At 40.3% G+C, this 20887-nt stretch overlaps 1 protein-coding gene across 5 annotated transcripts in view; it reads left to right on the forward strand.

The window, feature by feature from the left end:
- Positions 1-20887, forward strand: part of ptprua (protein tyrosine phosphatase receptor type Ua) — a 281709-nt gene that overhangs the window by 156112 nt on the left and 104710 nt on the right. For all 5 annotated transcript variants that reach the window (XM_033636998.2, XM_033636995.2, XM_078175484.1 and 2 more), the window contains exons 4-5: positions 2375-2456; positions 16545-16660. In XM_033636998.2, coding sequence (XP_033492889.1) covers positions 2375-2456; positions 16545-16660 — 198 coding nt within the window. The remainder of the gene's footprint in view (positions 1-2374; positions 2457-16544; positions 16661-20887) is intronic.

Below are 20887 nucleotides of genomic sequence, written 5' to 3' on the forward strand. Positions count from 1 at the left end.
ACACTATTTAATTCTATACATAGAATTCTTTATATAGTATGTGGTGTGTAGTGAATCATTTTCTGATGTTTGTTGTGTTGAATATCCGTTTTGATTAATTCCCTTTTGAGAAAGCAGAATTTTAATAAAGACTGAGATACTTACTGAGGGTTAGAATGCTTATGATTATCCATTAGGCAAGGGGTGTTCAAATCAAGTCAGGCTACTATCCATGAAGTATATGCCACCCTCTGTCCTTGGAGCTGGATGAGACCTCCCGACCCTGACCAAAGAAATAAATGTTTGATAGGGAAAAAATGGAAGAAACATCAGGATAAAATTAAAGAAAGAATTCACCTCAATATGGAAAATACATATTTTTCCTCTTATCTGTAGAACTTTTATCATTCATTATCATTCTACCTTACCCACTAATCATATCACCACACAGAAGGAGGTGTGCATCTACTGCTAGCTCACCTAGCACCACTGAGCTAGCTAATGTTACAGCTCAGCAGAGCAGGACACCATTAATATATACATCTTGCCGTGCCGCATGCACGAGCCTTTCATCCATTAGTAGATGCACGCTACCTTCTGCATGATGATAAGGTTGGCTGGTGTAGTTTATACAGGTAATGATTTCTGGAAAAGAGACACTCATTGCTGTTGAGTTTTTCTTTCTACCAACTAATTACCATGCAGAAGGAAGTGTGCATCTACTCATGAAGAGAGGCTTGTGCTCATGACTGCTAGATGTAAAGATCAATGGCGTCCTCCTCGACTGAGCCGTGATGTTAGCTAGCTCAGTGGTGCTAGGTGAGTTAGCAGTAGATGCACACTTCCTTCTGCATGGTGACATGTCTGGTGTGTGTTCAGTAGGAAGAAAATAGTTCCTACTTTAAAGTTCTCACAACAAGGTCTGTGAATTATCTTGAGTAACTAGGTCATGATTTCTGGAAAGAGACATTGCTTTTGAGTTTATCCAACCCAGTAAAAATCTGGTGCTTGGGCAGTGACTTGCAGCATCAGACACTGTAGAAGCCATCCTTTAACGTCGGCATGATACGCAGCTTGTTGCCGTTATAGTTCGACAGCACTCGGCGGAATCAGTGTGAAACACAGCAGGACAAGAATAAGAGTTTAGGCGGCAAAAGTCCGAGTAGGGTGGGCAGGAAGGGTGGTGGATGGGTCCAACAAACACCGACCTTCACTTTGGAGAGCCGTGTTTGCATCCTATAAGATTATAAAGCCAAACCCTGTTCTTTTTTTCCTAAACCTAACCACGTCAATTTGCATTTTGTACCGATGTAGTGTGTTTATTAAAGAGACTGTATGTAAATGGTAAATTTTCTGTGAAAACGAACAGACACAGCATTCCAGAACGTCAACAACCAACGCACCCAGGGTACCTTTCACATTATATCTGGACGTGAAAGGTCCATGACCAAACGTTGATATGTGACGAGGTTGGAGTGAGAATGTATTGGTTTTTCAAATCCATTTTCTGGCGCTTTCAGTGCCGTCTTGTTCCATTACATTAGAAAGACAACAGACATCTCGACGGCTGATATCTCAAACTGTGACCAAAACAATCGAGATTGATAAATAGCACTACAAGTAAGAACAAAAATGTCGTTTAGATTTTGAGGTGAACTGTCCCTTTAAGATTTAGTTTGGTCAAGCTCTGGTTGATGATTGGGATACTGCAGATAGCCATTGAGATTTGCATTTAGACAAGCAATTTTTTTTATTGCCAGAAAATTGAATTGCAAATGTTTATTTTCATATCTACCTTGGGAGTATAGGTTTAAGCACACAGTATATCCAACAATCCAAGCTATTTATGACCACTGAGACATCACTGCAATCACTACTCACAGCTGAAACCACAAACTGTCAGGTGGCTGCCTCGCACTCAGATCTGTTCAGGCCAGTGTTGGTGCAGAAATCTATGCTTCCTCTATGATAATGTTTTTCCCTGTATGACTCATGACTTTCTTTTGGGACAAAATAGTGGCTCTCCAGAACACTCTTTTTTGATTCTGAGGGGCTTATTCCAAATCCTGATATTTCCCTGTTGGTGTTTCAGAGAGATGAAAAGGTTCAGTTAATAAATTCTGATTTAGCTGCTATTAGAATACTGTGTTTGAACAAATATCACAAAACACACTGGACCAGAAATGCAAGGAACCTTCCAGATTACCATTTAAATAGCAATTCCAGGTTTTACAGCAGAGCCTCTAAATGTATGGTGGAATTAATGGAATATCTGTGCATGTCTGTTCTTGACAGGCCTTTGGACTCCATCCCTCCCATTTCCTACTTTGTCAGTCTACTTGCCACTCAAGATGTAATGGTCTGTAGTCATTTAATTTATCCACTGTCTCCACAGGTCATCTTTGAAGCGACCATTTCCGAGGAGCGACAGGGCTACATTGCCTTGGACGACATTGTGCTGCTCAATTACCCCTGTTGTAAGTACCTGTTCTGCACTGCTCATAGCATACCTGCTGACCTTTTCTGAGCTCGGGGAAAGTGTCCGCCTGAACACTGAAAGGCCGGGCCAGGAAGCTTCAGGAACAGTTTTCCCAGAGGTGATTGAAGACTATGAGGCAAACCTGCAGACAGGGGGGCAACTGAGGCACATATACCTGGTGCCTATCCGAGTGACACAGGCACAATAACACAGCAGGAGGCTTCTCTTTTGTCCGGGCAGAATGGCTGACCTTTTCCTCTGATCGCTATGCTCCCAGCCGGGTGCTTTTAAAGCTAATGTGATGTTACAGGCAAGAAAAGGACAGCTAGTGGTTGTACTTTGATCCTCTCTGGAAGTTTTTTTTTTTTTGTCATTGCTTGGATATCAGTGGGTTGGAGCCTTATGAGTGCTAGTAATGTCCCATTATGTCCTGTTCTTTACCATTATACCTCCTGCAGTCCTTTGGTACACAAGCTCTGTGTACATGTTGTACCCATCATAACAGACCCTTTTCCCCACTGCTGGGCTGTTTCCAAGATGATTAGCTCTGTTGGACGCCATAGACAAAAGCTAAATCTGATCTGATTGGCTTGCCTGGAAGCAGTCGTCTTTATAAAAGCTGCACTGACCCATGCTGACGTCCAAAAGGAGATAACATGGTGCCAGAACAGAAAATAATATGATGTAATTAAAAAGTGGGTCATTACTGTTTTATTTCTATTAAATAACATGTTTATCCATTTGATAATTACCAGTTTGACCAACTAATGTGAGTCTGATTACATACAACTCTATAATTAGTCACTGCTATTAACCTTATAGCAGAACTCCACACATTTATAGATGATTAAATGTTTTTGGTGCCATCATTATTAGTTGATGTCTGTGTGCTGAGATGCACTTGTTTCAGTGAGGGGTTTTATTGCATCATGGTGGTCTAATTTAATTTCCAGTGACAGGAATGTAAAGCTGAAATCTAATGTTTAAGGGTTTCACAGCACATATTTGCTCAAATAATATGTTAGGGTAGCAATAATGAGTATTTGTACATGAGCAATGGATGAGACTATTATGGCTTACGAGAAAGATGTTGCTTGTTTTGACGAATCAACAAAGAATTATTCATAACCTCTGCAGTTCTTTCCTGACGTGCACTAGAAGACTTTGAAAAGAATAAAGTCTGATATCCTCTCACAGAGATTATTTCCCATCCTGCTCCAGGTAGAAAATATTATGCCAAACTCCCTTTAAAATAAATGACATATAAACAGTTTCTTACGTGTCTGCAAAAACACAAAACTCCAGAAACACGAGAGAAAAGGTGTCAATGCGCAATTGGCCGGCTCAGACCGGGGTCTGACAACAACACAGCTGTGCTCCATTAACTCCAATGCAGTCGTTTCAGATTTCCTTTATTTTCAGGCTGGTTTTGTGGATTTGCAGCTAAATGTTGTGCCTGGGGCACGTTGTGTATTAATGATACTCGTTACCTGGAGAGGTTGGAAAAAGATATACGTTTCTTCCCTGTTCCAAAACCAAAATCAAACCCTGAAAAGTGTAGGGTTAGCTAGCTAGCTACTGAAGATATAGCCTACTGAATGTATACACATGCTGCTTTTGCTTTGTAATGATTATAACAGTGAAACAAAGACCGACCCTGCTGTACAGGAACCAGTGAAGGGAAGCAGGGAAACTTTGCGGATATTCAACCAGCTGTGTGTCATCACAGTGTGCGCGAATGAACGCTGTTTGACTTCCCCCGCAGCTCCCTGTGGTAGCAGAGGTCCAGGCAGGAAGTCAGACACAGTTCATCTGCACACACTGCGATGCCACACAGCTGGTTCAGTATCAGCAGAGTTTCCCTTTATAGTCATTGTCTTGTGTGGCGATCAGCAGTGATGTGGTGGTTCACTATTACACTGTGATCTGTAGCCTATAGTTCGGCTTTAGCTTCTAACTATCTTTGTCTTTTTAACCTGTTGTTGCTGCTGAGTCAGTTTGACATCCTGGATATATCCTTCAAACACAGACCCCTCTGTCTGCTTCTCTCTGGAATCACTCTTTCATTTCTCCAAAAATATGATAAGATTTCTTTCGTCTTTGTTCATGTTCTTGTGCCTTCCCAGAGTCCCCTCCATTTTTACTGCCTTCCAGGTTTGCTACTTCCTGTTTGGTGCTGGAGAGAGTGCAGCTATTAGTTGTTAACAATGGTTATGTCATTAAACTTCAGTATTTGCATGAGCCAAGACTAAAACGTATGCTAATGTTTGATTTTGTCAGAATGTCAAGGCAAGCAAAAGACTGACTTTAGACAGTCTGGACTGGGTTTTATGCTCACTTTACTTAAACCAAACAATCGAGATCACAGGCAGGCACGAGCAACAACGGAACATTTTAAATTTGTCAGACAGGCAGAGTCTGCAGTCTGGTGAACATAATGGAGCTTCCTGCAGCTAGAGACCCATTTTTCTCCAAGGCCAAATGAGAATGCATTTTAGACTTAAAGGGATAGTGCACCCAAAAATAAAAATTCAGCCATTATCTACTCACCTATATGCTGACGGAGGCCCAGGTGAAGTTTTAGAGTCCTCACATCCCTTGCAAAGATCAGTGGGGGGAGCGGCCAGCACACCTAATGGTAGATGGCGCCCCAGACTAACGTCCAAGAACACAAAATTGAATCCCCAAATATCTCCATACTGCTCATCTGTAGTGATCCAAGTGTGCTGCAGCCCCGACATAAAGTTGTTTCGAAAAACATCATATGAACTCTGTTTTTAGCCTCACTGTAGCCTGTAGCTCTGACTGCTTCTCTGTGCTCCGCGCTCACGTGCGCACGCTCAGGGTGATCGGTGATGCACGGTCTCTGAAGAGCAGCAGTCTCGTCAGTACTGATGTCCAGATTCTCAAGTGCAGGCATCGCCAATTCCCAGTCTGAGCAGCAAAGACTTTCCTCATCCGTTGGCATTGCTTTGCATTTGAAACAACTACACCACCAGGTTTCCAGTGCTCGACTCCGGTATTCTGCGGCTGGCTGAGGGTTAGGCTCATGAGCTGCGGCGGCTGCTTCGTCCAGTAGCCTGAGTTCAGCGTCCGTATACTCGGGCTCAAACAAATACGGCTCAACAAAGAAATGCTGTTCCTCCTCAATTTCAAAGTCTTCAGACATGTTGGGCTGTCCTTTGCTGAAAGACCGTAGTGCAAATTATCTTTTAGCTCTGTGGTTACTGCTGTCTCCCCCTGCGGTGCACATGTCACGTGATGTAAACACGGGTGAGCAAAGCTCATGCTTTCGCTGGTCTTGTGCAAGTGTGCACACGTGAGCGCGGAGCACAGAGAAGCAGTCAGAGCTGCAGGCTACAGTGAGGCTAAAAACAGAGTTCATATGATGTTTTTCGAAACATCTTTTTATGTTGGGGCTTCAGGACACTTGAATCACTATGGATGAGCAGTATGGAGATACTTTGTGGATTCAATTTTGTGTTCTTGGACGTTAGTCTGGGGCGCCGTCTGCCATTAGGTGTGCTGGCCGCTCCACCCGCCGATCTCCGCAAGGGATGTGAGGACTCTAAAACTTCACCTGAGCCTCCATCGGCATATGGGTGAGTAGATAATGGCTGAATTTTCATTTTTGGGTGCACTATCCCTTTAAGGTTATCATATTGCCAGAAAGGTTTTGGGCTAATGTAACTGCAATGTAACTATGCTTTGTTTATAGCTTGTTCTGCTGCCCCAGTGTGCTACCACCGCCACAAAAAAAAAAAAAAAAAAAACTATATACATGCAGTTTCAAGCATTGTAATCTGTCAAATATGCAGCTTATATCCAACAATACTGTCATTGTTGTTCAGTAACCTTGTATTTCTGTCAAACCTTGCTGCTTTGCTCTCCACTGGCCTTCTGTGAGAACAGTACTATTGTTTTGTAGCCGCATAAATGTGAGAAAATGTTAATGAATGATAATGTAGGGTATTCATTAGCTCATGAAATTCAAATATCCTTCTCTGGCTCTACTGAAAAATCAGACAGGCCACGCGTTATTAATCATTGAATCCTCACTGGGAAGCAGACAGAGGATCTCTCTAAAACCAGCGCAAATCTTTTTTAAATTTTTTGTACCTTTTTTACTCATCTCAAAGTTTGCCACTTGCCCTCTGTCACCCTATCCTCAATGGAGCAGGATGTGTTTCCATGGTGATTATGGATGGGGCTTTTGGTTACGTAGTGTTGCCAGGGCCCCTCGATACATGAGTCAGACTGGGTTTAGCCTTGTTGCAGATGGCGGACCCACCGCATGCCTATAAACTCATATTAGGGGCTGTTTTTTCTGCCAGGGGCTGCTTTATATATACACAATAAATACACATATGTACAATCATCTACTCATACACAAGCAAATGCCAAGTACAGGAAAAGCATACATGTGCACAATCACATGTTCTTTTGTAGCAGCTGGTGTAGCTGCAGGAATAGTCGCCCATAACAGCCCTTAAAACCACACACAGTCACACAGAGATCTAAGTAAATATGGGTTAACTGGCATCAATGTTCCCACCGGTAGCAAGAATAATGGTACGCCCCCTTAGGAAAGCTTCAAGTCGAAGGCAACTGCTATTCAGTTTGCTTTCCCACTCATTTGACATTTGTGGTGTTTTTCCTCCAGAGCCTGTATCTTTATTCCAAACCTGTGTTTCAGTCAAAACCAATCTGTCCTGCATCAAGAATAAGAGGCAGCATTACTAATTTCGAGAGCCAACATCTAAGACAGCTAGAATGCATCTGAGACTCAAATTACCTTGCCTATATTTATGTTTAGCCGTATTAATTGAGGCTAGACAGGTCACACATCCACAGTGCCGGGCTTTTAGATTTTAAATTACTTTTTTTTTTCCTCAGTAACTGTTAATGCAACTGCCTCATCCTCAAATGACTTCTCCTATAATTGGGGCTGTGAATGCCCGTCTTTAAAAGATGACTTGAAAGTTTATGCTTGTTTCCTCTCTCTGGCACCGCAACAAATGTTGACAGGGAGTTTACTTTGCTAGGTCTCACTTCAGCTTTGCTTCTGGTCTGCAGAGTTTAATACATACAAGGTTTATACTCGTGGAATGAGTTAGGTGTTGTTTGATATATGCACCCGAGGGAGTTTGTTTGCAGAGCTTCCTCGCTCTGCTTATTGGTCAGAGAGCAAAAAAAGGGCTGCAGAGAGGGAAGTGAAAATGAGCAATTGCTAAAATGTGAGACTCAAGTTATATTGACCCATCCTCAGCCAGATGTTACTGCTGGTTACTGTGGAAACCACAGATGAAAGTGTGTGTTGTGTGAAAGGTGTCAGTCTCTGCATCATTGGTGTCCTGCAGAAACAGTTTACCCAGAACATGTCCTATTTACACCACAGCAGGAGCTCCACACTGTGATCACTGTGCTTCTTCCTCCTATATGATGGAGGTTATTATTTTCTCATTATATTTTTATCACTTTGTTTCATTGCCTGAAAAATCATTCCCGTGTGGTGTACAGTAGGAGGCTGTAACTCACCATGTAAAACCAGAACATTGCATTTCTATTAGTATGGTTTTATATTACTGTATTTTATAAGGTGGCCATGTTCCCATTGTTCCCATTGTTTTCATTGTTTAAAAGCTGCTCAGGAGGTTCAGGTTTATTGGTGAAAGTGTAGTAAATGATGCTTCTGTACTATGGATAGATAAACAGAACTCTTAGCTTTCAAACTGTCACGTTTTATAATCTATTTAATCCAAAATCTGCTTAGTGCAATCATTTTTTAAAGAGTTGACTTTTGTTACACTTTACCACAATGTCTTCTGACAACCTGCAGGGAACAAGCATCGACAGGAAAGCACCGGATTTATATGACACAAGTAAAATTAGACGTACTTATAGATATATTCTTAAAATAGCCCATGGGCAGACAATATCCCAGATTACCAGTATTTTCACGGTACATGACTATTACTATAGTAATTACTTACTGAAGTTGGAACGATCAGTGAGCTAGCTGTCTGTTGAAAGCTTTGGCCGATTGTCTTGGTTTTTGGCCACATAATAAACATGTTCATGTTATGTAGGAAGCAGATGGTGAAATGTTAATTTTATGCTACTTTAAAGCAAAACACATGTTGCTGTCTGATAGCTAGCGTTTGCATAAAATAACATCCGCTAGTAACTACCATAAAACATCAGTAAAAAGCCTCGTCCTTTTTACTAGCCCAGTGTGGCTGTACATTTTGACAAATAAACACCTGTCTCAATTAGAGGCCTGGTCTGGTTGCCAAGCAGTTTATTTTCTTTTAATAGAATTTCTTCAGATGTATAAAACCAGGTTGTTGGCTACCTCAAAGTATGTGTCAATTCCTCTATTACCCTGTAAGTTATTCGTATTTTTTTAATCTGTCCTACGATCAAAAGAATCAAAAGGGTTTTTCATAAAAATTAATCCAAGTTGTGAGGATTGTTTTTTACAGGATAGAGTGGTGTTGTGTCGGTATAATGGGTGCTGTAACTCATTCTGTCTCTGATGCTCTGTCTGTCTGAGCTCAATCAAATTAATTAATCATAATAAATAGATTATCTGAAGCCTAATTTTTAAGCAAGTAATATTCACACTGGTTTGAATAAACAATTTGATTGTATTTCCTGACCTTTGCTGAGCAACAGTTTTGTGTGAAAGGAATGAAAGGCCTGTCCCGAATGTACACCTGTTGATTTCAATGACTGAAGCAAATAACAGCTGAGGCTATTAATTGAAGTTTTATGGTAAATTGTCGCTATCTGTTAAAATTTTAACTCCCAAACAGAGAGGGAGACTGAAAACAGTAGAACATTTACCTCTGCCTTAGTTAGAACTTCAGTTTTAATTTTGTAGTTTATTTAATATATATAAACTTAGCACAAAAAGTAAGGAAATCTGTGTGTGGTAGATTGTTTCTTTGTTGTAAAAATGCTTCTTGGCAATAAATCTTATACCGTTGTAAAGCCTGTTTATTTCCCTTTTAAATGGTGCCACATTTGTAAGGAACATGCATTTGTGGGATGAGCAGCAGAGCTGAGTACGTGGGTTGCACCCATGAAAAATTTGCCAAATCTTCTCTGCCAATGCCAAACAGCTTTTTTTTTTTGCTCTTGACTCTTGTTTGGTGGATTGGATGATTGAAGTCTGAAGAAAGACATATTGGCAATTAAAGAGTTTATCCGTTTAACAAACAGGAGCCTCAGTAGCGTATATAAGAACCATACACAGCCACAACAGCCTGGCACCTCCTGTATATATATATATGCATTTAAAGATCACACTTGAACAAATGTCACTGATATTACAACACAATATTTTTGCAGCTGAGGCCTGTTTATTACTTTCCTCTAAACTAGTGAGGGTGGAAAGGTAAATAAGCAAGCTATCCACTATTTGATGAAGCTGATGGTTATTGTTTTTAAATACACTTGAAAAATAAATCAGCCAATTTAGAAAAGACGGTGCTGACTTGGCACTAACACATTCACATTATGTAGGGAGTGGGTGTTGTTACACAATATAAAATTTGTGCTTCTTTTATAGCAAAATATCATTTGCTGTCTGCTAGGGTTAGCATGAAGTGACATTTGCCAGTAAACTGAGCTATTAAAATATGGTTTTAACCCTCCAACACTCACATCAACTATAGACCAATGGAGTGCCTGTGGGAGGACGCATCACACTTGTTCCCTCCTCAAAAAGCTGATAGAATTTTTCCATTGGATTTTGATTTATTGCTGGAAATAACCTCTGTGGCAAACAAAGGTTTATGATACAGGTATGATATCTGGTAGAAAAAAAACTTTATCTCAGTCGTAGACTTTTGTTTAGACTTTAGTAACATTAATTTTGTAAAGTTTTTGTGTTGTATAGGCCTAATGCTTAGTCAGACATTTTTTTTAAAACTAATTGAGAAGCAGGGACTGTTTTAAAATTCTCATTTATTTCTATTATTTATCAGCACAAAATATAATTAATGTCAGCTGTGGTCCAAAACTAAGAGCACTATAGCCTCCTCTTCAAAACTTGTCTCAGTTAAACTTTTGTCTCATGTGAGAACAGAGAGAGTGGGTACGTGATAAACTATGTGCCAACTTTTAGGTTAATGCAAATGTTGGAGGGTTAGAGATAAAATATACCAGTACTACAGAGATAATTGCTAGATACAGTGAGGACCACAATACCTTTTAGATAATGTAATGAATTTTAAATCTTGACGTAAAGCCAACTGAGGCACTTAAGTGCCACTTAAAATTAGGTGCACAGTGATGAGGAAAGGGCAGCACTTTTTCTACAGCAAATAGCTGATGCTTTATAGCGACCTTACTGGTGAGCCAAGACGCTCTGACACATTGTCACATACAGCAGGGAAAGCACAGGTGTAAATAATACAATGAGCTTCAGTTTCAGGTTCCTGTGCTGTGCATGCTTACTGACTGTCACACAGCGATGGCATCATCCTTGATGTTATTACTAACAATTGTGCTTTCCCTGCGATGCAAAGTCAGAATGTCTGCTTTCTAAAAGATCTGTTGTTATCTAAATCACCTGCTTTTTAAAAAATATTTTTATGGTATCAGATTTTGAAGACTGAAACTCACTGAGACATTTTCAAGGGCTTTACGAGGAGCTGGTTAAAAAAACAACCTCGAGTATCACTGGTGTATCTGCTTGTCAGACGCAGTGAAATGTTTTTGTCTGCATTGCAGTAACACAAATCATAATGTCAGACTGATGTATTAATGATAAACACACACAAACTCTATAGCATCTCTATGCTCTGCGACTCGCGTGGAGATCAGAACATAGCTGGAAATGACAACACAATGAAAATGATCCCTTGCTACTTTGATCTGGCAACAACATGGCACAACCCCGTCTCCTAGACGTTGCATTTGTATATTAGTCAGTTGTTTTTAAAATTGCTGTGGGGACGATGTAATTGCTGCCCGAATTATGTTCAGAGACAACATTTCTTTCGGTTAATGAAACACTACATTTATGCACTATGCTGTATATGTTCTGTCTGTGGTTAGGTTCAGGCAACAAAAGCACTTTGGTTAAGGGTATAGGGAAGACTGTGATTTCAGTCTAATGGCTATAAAAAAGGTGATAATTTGTTTGTTTACTTCGGCAGAAACAAACAAAACACGTTGTCAGTGAACATTTTACTAATTAGCAACATTTCCTCATTATGTTAATAGAAAACATGTTTCACTCAGCACTATATTTCCCTCAAACATATTTGCTCTTTCAAATTAGTTGTATATGAATGTAATTTCTAAGAGGCGGGGCCGCATAGCAGCAGATCTGCAGCAGAATCAGAATAAATGGAACTGACATGCACTGAATTAGACTGAAGGACAGGAGAGCAAATCGGATGTACATGCTGTATATATGATTTTGAGAATAATTGAATAAAAAAAAAAGGTATTTGAAGGACAATTTTGTGAAGATTATTTTAATTCTCCCCATTAAAGGTACTAGCGATCGCCGTGACCGGAGGCATTATGTTTCAGGTTGTTTCATAATCACGATATCTCAAGAACACCTTGAGGGACTTTGTTCAGCAAATGTCCACTTAGACTCAACAATGAAGAGAGATAGATTTTGTTTTTGGGACATAACTCAAGAATTCTTAGTTATATGACAAACTTTCCCGCAAATGTCTACGAGGATAAAATGATGAAGTGACGACATTTTATATCCAAATCGTCAAAGGTCAGCTTCACTGTGACATCATCTGCAAAAACACTTTTCTGTCCATTATTAAACACTCAGGAACAGACTGGGAGACATTTGTACCCTTTTTCCATTGTCACACTGAGTAAAGCCAAGCCTCGCCGATTTACGTTTCCAATATCCGTTTTGACACGCATTGCCACACCAAGCCACTCTGGAGATTGACCTTCTCAGGAGTAGGTCCAAAAGCTGGGCCACCCACCCTTAAGCGGGAACCAGTGACATCTCACCGACCACAGAGTGTGTGTTGCAAGACTCTACTGACCTCTGTCTGCAGACCAGAGAGAAAGGCGTCTTTAAAAGTCGCTGTGTTCAGCACTCAGTACATCTGTAGCTTCTAACTGAATCTGTGTGGTTTTGAGTTTAGTTTCTCTCCTGCTTCCTGTTTTTACTTTAGATATCTGCTTCATTTTACTGTTTCATGTTCGCTATCAGCTGTATTAGAAGTTGTGTGGAGTTGCTGCTCGAAAACTCAGCATTTCCTTTCCTCAGAAGATGTTACCTAACAAAATAACGGGGGACTTTTATTGTGAAGAATCAATAGGAAAAGAGGTGTTATTACTGAATTAGCTGGACTTTGTTCGCAACTTCAGGAAGGAAAGTACTGTAAAAGCAGAAACAGCCACAGTGAGATGTTGATGAAGAGCTGCAGTCAACAGGCTCTTCCTGCACCTCTGCAAACAGCTCACCTCCAACAGGCAAACTTCTTTTACCTGCCCTGCTGTGGAAAAACACATGCAGCAAAAATAACAGGGAACTTTAGCTGTGGATCAACCCACTGCTTCTAAACGTCATCGATCAAGACAAGCTGTCATCAGTTTAAGACTCACCTTCAAGAAGGTAGCCCTGTTGTGATGGAAATACAAACTGCTGTGCTGGGCTGACGGCCCAAACCAAGCCAGTCCATGCCAGTCGAAAAGGGCTATTGGTCAGATACTGAATTGGTAACATTAATTAATGATGTCTACATTGACAGACATGGATGTAAACTGTAACTGCAGCTTGACTACTTTGCGGAGACATACAACCACACAGCAGTAACTTTGATTTCATCACTGGAGGCACTGTGAGGTGATGTTTTTATAAGTGAACCCCAGTTTTGTTTGTATCTCATGTTCTACCAACTGCACCAGCACCATTAGCCCATGTTCTGTTTCATGCTATTACACTGAATAACAGCTGTTGGTGGTAACATATGTTTTTATTGGACTTTATTATTTGTAACCCACGCAGGCCAATCTACAAATGTGTACCATGATCCAAAAATATTTCGCCATCTACATGTATTTGCATAATTTTGTCCGATTCCTACCACAGCAGGATCTGGGAAACAATATGTGTGAGGTGCAGTTACTCGCCACACCAGCAGGTGGCGACATTCCAATCAATCAATCAATCAATCAATCAATCAATCAATTGCTTTACTTGTCCCCAGTGGGGCAATTAGTTTCACAGCAAGTGGGAGCAACACAAAGTACAAAGATACACAAATACACACAGCATAATAAACACATTGTGGACAAGCCAAATAAGTACTCACTCAAACTCAAGTTAAAAAAGATTTAGATATTCCACACTATTGAATAAGCTACTGTAACTTTTCCTCCTGGCGTTAAGAAGAGAGACAGCGGAAGGAACAAAGGAGTGCTTGTATCTGTTCGTTTTAGCAAGTGGGAGTCTGAGCAGTGAACCTGATGGTAAAAACTGAAACTGTTGGTGTAGAGGATGAGAGCAGTTGGACAAGATGGAGTTTGCTTTCTTAATCAGCTGTGTGTTGTAAAGGTCCTGTAAAGTTTCCTGTGCAGACCTGGTGATTTTACTACAAACTAACTAACAACCTTGTTTAGTAGATTTCTCTCTTTTACCCTCAAGGACTGAAACCAACAGATAAAAGAAAACGTGATCACAGACTCAATAAAAGTACGATAAAGCATAGTCATCAGGGTACAGTCAACCTGGAATTTAGCAAGTTTTCTAAGACAAAAAAGACGCTGCTGACTTTTCTTATAAATCGAGTCCGTATTTTTCTCGAATGTCAGCTTGTTGTCAAGAATAGTGCCTAAGTACTTACAGGACTCTACAGTTTCAACTGCCTGACCATCAATCACTGTGAAGTCAGGAGATGAGGGCTGCACATGTCTAAGATCAACACACATATCCTTTGTCTTCAAAACATTCAAAGATAAAAAAGATTCCTGACACCATTTTAAGAAATAATCAACCACAGGACCATGTGAAGTTTCAAAGTTATTCAGCAGGCTCACTATGACCGTGTCGCCAGCGAACTTCAATAAATGGCAGTTTTCAAAGGTGCTACAACAGTCATTTTTGTACAGCATGTACAGCAGAGGAGAGAGGACGCATCCTTGAGGTAAGCCAGTAGATGATACAGATAGATCAGAGAGTTGACCATTAACTCTGACTCTTTGTGTTCTGCAAGTCAGAAAATCCAAAATCCAGCCAACAATAATGCCTTCCAGACCAAAGTTGTTCATCAGTCTCTGGATTAGTAGATGAGGCTGAATAGTATTGAAGGCAGATGAAAAGTCAACAAACATCAATCTAACATGATTGTTAGAGCTCTCAAGGTGCTTGTAGATGTGATTTAACAAAGTTATGGTGGCGTCCTGGACCCCCCTCTTGGACCTGTACGCAAACTGCAGTGGGTCAATCAAGTGTCCCTCATATGAGATAACTGTAGCAAGTAGGCTAGTTCGTTTCTAGAGAGCATGGGGAATTTATGTTACTAAGTATGAGCACATATTTCTTTTTATGTTAAGCATTTGAAACAACACTTGATCATTTGTAAGTTTGATATTACTGCAATGCTAGTTTTCAGTAGCGAGTTAATGGTAATTCCCATTATGTGTTAGCATTGAGCTAATAGACTAATTGACACAGGGTTGCAGTGGTGGAAGAAGTACTCAGACCTTTTACTCAGGTAAAAGTACAAGAGAAACAAGAAGTAAAAGTACTCATCATGCAGAATGGCCCATTTAAGATCAAATAAAACTACTGATGCATTTATGTATTTATCACTTTAATGTTGAGGCTGGTAAATAGTCTTATGTTTATCCATCATAATTTATTTGTTCATTTTATTTTGTACTATTGCATAAGTTCAAATAATAAAGTCCAATAAAAACTTCCATATGTACCAATAAAAGGCAGGGAAGAGGAGGACTGCTAGCCAGCAAACATGGATGTAAACAATGTTGAAAAAATATTCCAAACATCCTATTTCTATATATTTTATGAGCGAGGAAATGCACTCAACTTGTTTGTTAGACCTTAAAGAAAACAACAGTATGTTGTGGTGAGAAAAACCAAATGTAAACTGAAATGTGTTGAAGAAATCTCCACAGGAAGCCTTAAAGAAATAAGCTGAAAATATGCTGCACTGTGTTAAACGGTGACACTGTGGATGTATCACGACTCCGTGGGCTACCATATGGTGTTGCGCGCATTACAGTAAACAAATGTAATGCTGTATGTGACTACGGACAGAGACTGCTGTGACTAACTGCATGGTATGTCATTTGATAAAAGCAATGCATCCCAGCAGACGCATTCCTTATGCACGTCTTAAAGCCCATTCAGTCGAGTCATTTGATAAAATTAGCCCAGCTTTCGTTGTTTTATATTTTAGTGAGATGTATTATAAAGTAATAACACGCTGCCCTAGAAACACATAATAGGGATTCACTTGTGTTTTTGATCGGGGTTTAAATAACAATGTAATTCAGACTCTAGATTTAGAAGCTTCTTAATAAATGCTGGAGGAGTACAGTATTTGATGCTGCAGAAAAACAGCGTCTCTCTGTGATTGTAGGCAACTGCGTCTCTGTCAAACTGAATGGAGAATGTCTGTGTGTGTGTGTGTGTGTGTGTGTGTGTGTGTGTAATCTTTAAAAAATGTCTGTGTTGATAAGTTATTTAGTCTCATGCAGCCTTATGATGTATATTTTTTAATGCTAGCGTTTTGCTGCTGGGGGAGAGATGATTCAGTTTGATTACAAAAAGCCAATATTTTAAAATTACTAAGTTCATAAAAGTTTTACTGACTTATTTAGATGAATGTTTTTGCAAGGTTTGTATCAATACTGTATGTTCATGTGTTCATCATACATGTGCTATATGTACGCACTCATGTCTGTGAGGTTGTACCCAGGCCTGAGTGTGTATTTGTACAGGCTCTGAATAAATTACAATTCACAGCTGTGTGTTTAATATATCTGGACAGTGATGCTCAGCTCCAGATGGTGCCGCTTTCATCACTGTTTGTGTGTCTTGTGTGTCCTCCTTCCACAGACAAGGTGCCTCATTTCTCTCGGCTGGGTGACGTGGAGGTTAATGCTGGGCAGAATGCCTCATTCCAGTGTGTCGCCACGGGCAAAGTTTCTGAGACTGAGCCCTTCCTCTTGGAGGTGAGGAATAAAGATGTGTGTGTGTTGGGTTTTTTCTCTTATCTTTGCTTGAACAGTCAAGCCAACATCTCAGCACCTGGATAATAGAATGGGATTGGAGATTGTAGGAAGAAGAAGCAACACAAAGGATAAAGATAAGACGTTCTGCATGTTTGGCATTTAGTTGACAGTCTTATCCAGAGCAACTTACAGTAGCTACATTTGCATGCACCGCTGCTGGCCACGTTCCCATTAAAGTCTTATTCAGGCTGCTGTTGACAAGAGCTTTTCATACTGTCACTGAGTCTAAACCAGTTAAGAGAATATTCCTGTCCTCAGATAACACGTTCTACAAGCTATACGGTCTGAAAAAGATTTTGTTACTTGTGACCAACGTCTTTGATTAAGCAGCGACACACTTTGATACGAGCCAAAGCCAAGAGGTCCCTTTAGTAACTGAAGGTTAGTTGAACTTGTGCCTCCTCCTCAAACTAGATGCCTAAAGATGCTTCGTCATGGCATCATCTTAAAAGTTTTCATAGAGAATATTTCATCAATGGAGAACAATAAAAAGCGAGATCAGAAGTCTCAAATGGTGGATATTTCAAAACACTGTCAAACATTGATATTAAAGCAGGGGAGGGGATGTGTTTGGATAAAAATGATGTCCAAGCTGCTCAAGCACAACACAAAGTCTATGCCTACCTGTCACTGGTTACATTTTTATCAGTTAGTTAAATTTACAATAAACCTTTAAGACAGTGAATAAGATATACTCCAATTGTCTGAGTTGAAGAGGTTGGTCAGAACCAACACGTTCTCACTCCAACTTCGTCACATATTGGCATTTGGTCGTGGGCTTTCCACGTCTAGATACCATGTGCAAGGTACCCTGGGTGCGTTGGTTGGTGCCATTCTGGGACGCCGTGTCAAGTTCTGCCTGTTACATACAGTCTCTTTCAAAATAAATGCACTACATCAGTATAACTCCACGAACTGACGCTGTTTTTTCTTCAGCAACGAAAGTGCGTAGTTGGGTTTAGGAAAAAAGAACAATGTTTGGCTTTACAATCTTACAGGAAGCAGACGCCAGCCTCCCAGATGAAAATCCGTATTGTTGGACCCATCCATCACCCCTCCTGCCTGCCCTACTTGGACTTCCGCCACCTTAACTTTAATTAATGTCCTGTTGTGTTTCCCCTGACGGCACCAGGCACCGTTAAACAAACCGTGACCAGCTGCGTATCATGCCGATGTGAAAGGACAGCACCGGAAGTCAGTGCCCAAGCACCAGAATTCAACGACTTTCAGAGTGAGACCAGGTTGTCAAAACACATCAGTAGACAAATAACTGCAGCACAATGAATTTGAAGTTACTGAGGACTGATCTCTCCCCCTACTGGTTCGGGAAAATCATGTTTTGGCTTGAAATAGTTGCTTTTTGTGTCACTATCCCCGGTAGAAAAATGGTCTTGAACAGTGATCTGCATCCACCATCCCCTCCATCTCCTGATGACAAATTCAGCTCTTAAACTACATCTCTTTAGAAATGTTGATATCATATGTACGAAACATACAAATATAACTTATCCGTGGTTTGCAGAAATGTACAATGCCAACATTTTATACTGACGACTGTGCTGAACATAGAATAGGAGTACAGCCGGCAGCAGAGGTAGTAACACTCGAGCGGAAGCTGTTGCTGTACACATCATGCCTCGTTTGGTTCCAGAACAGCCGTACAGTATCTAAAATCACAGACTAGAGAAGGGTTATGCCAACGTTGTTTGGTTCAGTGTTAAAATGCAAAGCTGGTGTAATGGCGGATCTTTTTACGGCAGTATTGTGGAATTTCAGATTAATTTCCCCAGACGCTGTGTCGGTTATCTTTCACTACCTAACATCACACTGGATAAAACAACTATCGTCATGCCCAACGCACATTTTATCGTCATTCCCCCCATGTCCATTGGGATGGCTGAGCTTAGGGTTACGTTGCAAACTGAACCCAAATAATGGAATCTACTTTCTGCTTTTACTTAAAGGGACATGCCACCTTTTTTACACTCCAGCATCACTTTACTGTACTGATCAGGAAACTGATTTTAATGTTGTCTGCAAGTGTGTTTACATTCCTCTGTTTTTATGCTCATTTTCAATTTGTGAATTAAAAAAAGCCAGAGTGGGGATCGAAAATTAGGAGGAAAAAAGTTCAATGTAAACAGAGATAGTGAATAAATCATGACGTACATGCACACTTTAACCTTGACTGTAACATTCCTAAAATTAATACATTAAAAAACAGAAATATCCATCATATTTTTACGTTGATTGTTAAGTTAAAGGTCTGACAGGTGCTCTTTTAATTATGTCATCTCGTTGTGGCCTCTTCTTTTGCAGTGAATTAATGGCATTGGTAATGGATGGAAACATGCATTAATTCACATTTTCTTTTACACATTTTCTGCAACGTTAGTTTATTTTTTTCTCTATATTTGGATTTAAAGCTGTCTGGAGACTCTGATGGCATTTTGCCAGGTCTGAAGTAATTACCGAAGTGACATACAGTTTCTAACATATCTTGGACACACATGACAAATTTTTAATTGAAAGCCGGCATCACAAGCTGGGGGCTTGGAGTTTGAATGCTGCTGGCATTTACCAGGCGCGGTGGGTTTAAAAAAAACAAAAAAAGAAAGAAAATACACATTAGTTGAGTTATGGCTGCAGGATACACTGATGTGGAGCTTGACCCATATAAGGTACAACAAGTCAGGATATCTTTGCTTCTACTGCATCAATTTTTGCTATTCTTTTTTTAACTCTGTCCTCCACAAGTCCCCCACGTACAACATTAAATCTCTATTAAAAAAAAAAGAGCTGGCTGATGATAAAGAGCTGGAGTCACCTCCTCTGACCTTGTGATGAACTGTATAGTTGTTAAAGGGAAAGGCAGATATTATCCTAACTGTCAGTGTAACAGCAGCAATAATACTGTAATTTGATAATGTTAAATAATACAGCAAGTTTGTGGCTCTGAGTTTGTCTTTTAATGGTTGTGTTGTTGCAGGGAAATGAGTCATTTGAGGGTTTGGAAGATTATTAAGTTTGCGCCTCTGCTTTTGTAGCTTTTTGATTGTGGTGGCATTTAGTTTACTAAAGCCCCTAAAGTCATTTCTCTCATGCAGCAACTGAAAATAGTTTCAATTTTCCTAGTTTGAATATGAGCTAATATTAGTCTTCAAAAATCCATCCCTGAATGCCTCCACTCTTCCTCTGGCCTTGAAGCATGCACATCTAAGTGCTTTTGAAATGATGGCAGCAGGGAGAAGGCGCTTTGCAAATGAGATCTCACTATACTTGGTGATCCATCCCTTGTGTTTCCACCCGATTTTATTTCACACCCCCCTCTCTCTCCTCTGAATTGAAGCCTTTGAAGATCATCGGCATGTGAAAGAGACATTTTTATCAGTTTCAGAGTTTGCGACTTTGTTGGCGGAGCCACACACACACGCGCACACACACATGCACTCACAGGAAGATGCAAACAAACAATACGAGGCTTGTCTTTTGTGATTTGACAGAATGCTGCCGTGAACTTTTCTCCGTAAGTCAACACTCGCTTCAGCTCCTCCCTGCTTTTCTCATTAAGAGAAAAAAAAAAACAGGTAACAGCAGAAAATAGAGATATATCGCAAACCATTACTGCCTTCTGTTCCTCCATTTGTTGTGCGGGGCCCGTTTGATCATCAGCACTGAGACTGCTAATTGCTGCCTTCTCTTTGATCTCTGCGGTGCTGTGGAGGTCCTCTCTGCACCAGTCTGTGGCTGCTCCTCCACACTCTCTCCTCTATTTAGCTAGTCCAAACAAATTGTTAGCATAATGTTTCTTAATCAATTAGCATCATATTTCCACCACCGTCCTCTGGCCCACGCTTCAGACATCTGTCTCAGATGCTATTTACATCTTTAACATCAACGTTTTCTCAGTCCAAACCTGAAGCACTTCTTGCATCAACTCTTAATTACGATATGACGCGGGGCTCACTGCCAGACAGAAATGGCAGCACACTCGGCTAATGGAAGCATTTATTAGCTCTAAAGTCTAAAGGTGGACTTTAATGTTGGATGCAGTTTTTAGGTGACTGATGTTAAAAATCAAACATGTGTATGCTGTACTCTGACGAGTCAAACTGAGTGTTGAAAGCAAGACAAATAGCAAACAAATGAAGAATTGGAGCTTATATA

The sequence above is a fragment of the Epinephelus lanceolatus genome, chromosome 16 (genome assembly GCF_041903045.1).
Source record: "Epinephelus lanceolatus isolate andai-2023 chromosome 16, ASM4190304v1, whole genome shotgun sequence".
NCBI classification, from domain to species: domain Eukaryota; kingdom Metazoa; phylum Chordata; class Actinopteri; order Perciformes; family Serranidae; genus Epinephelus; species Epinephelus lanceolatus.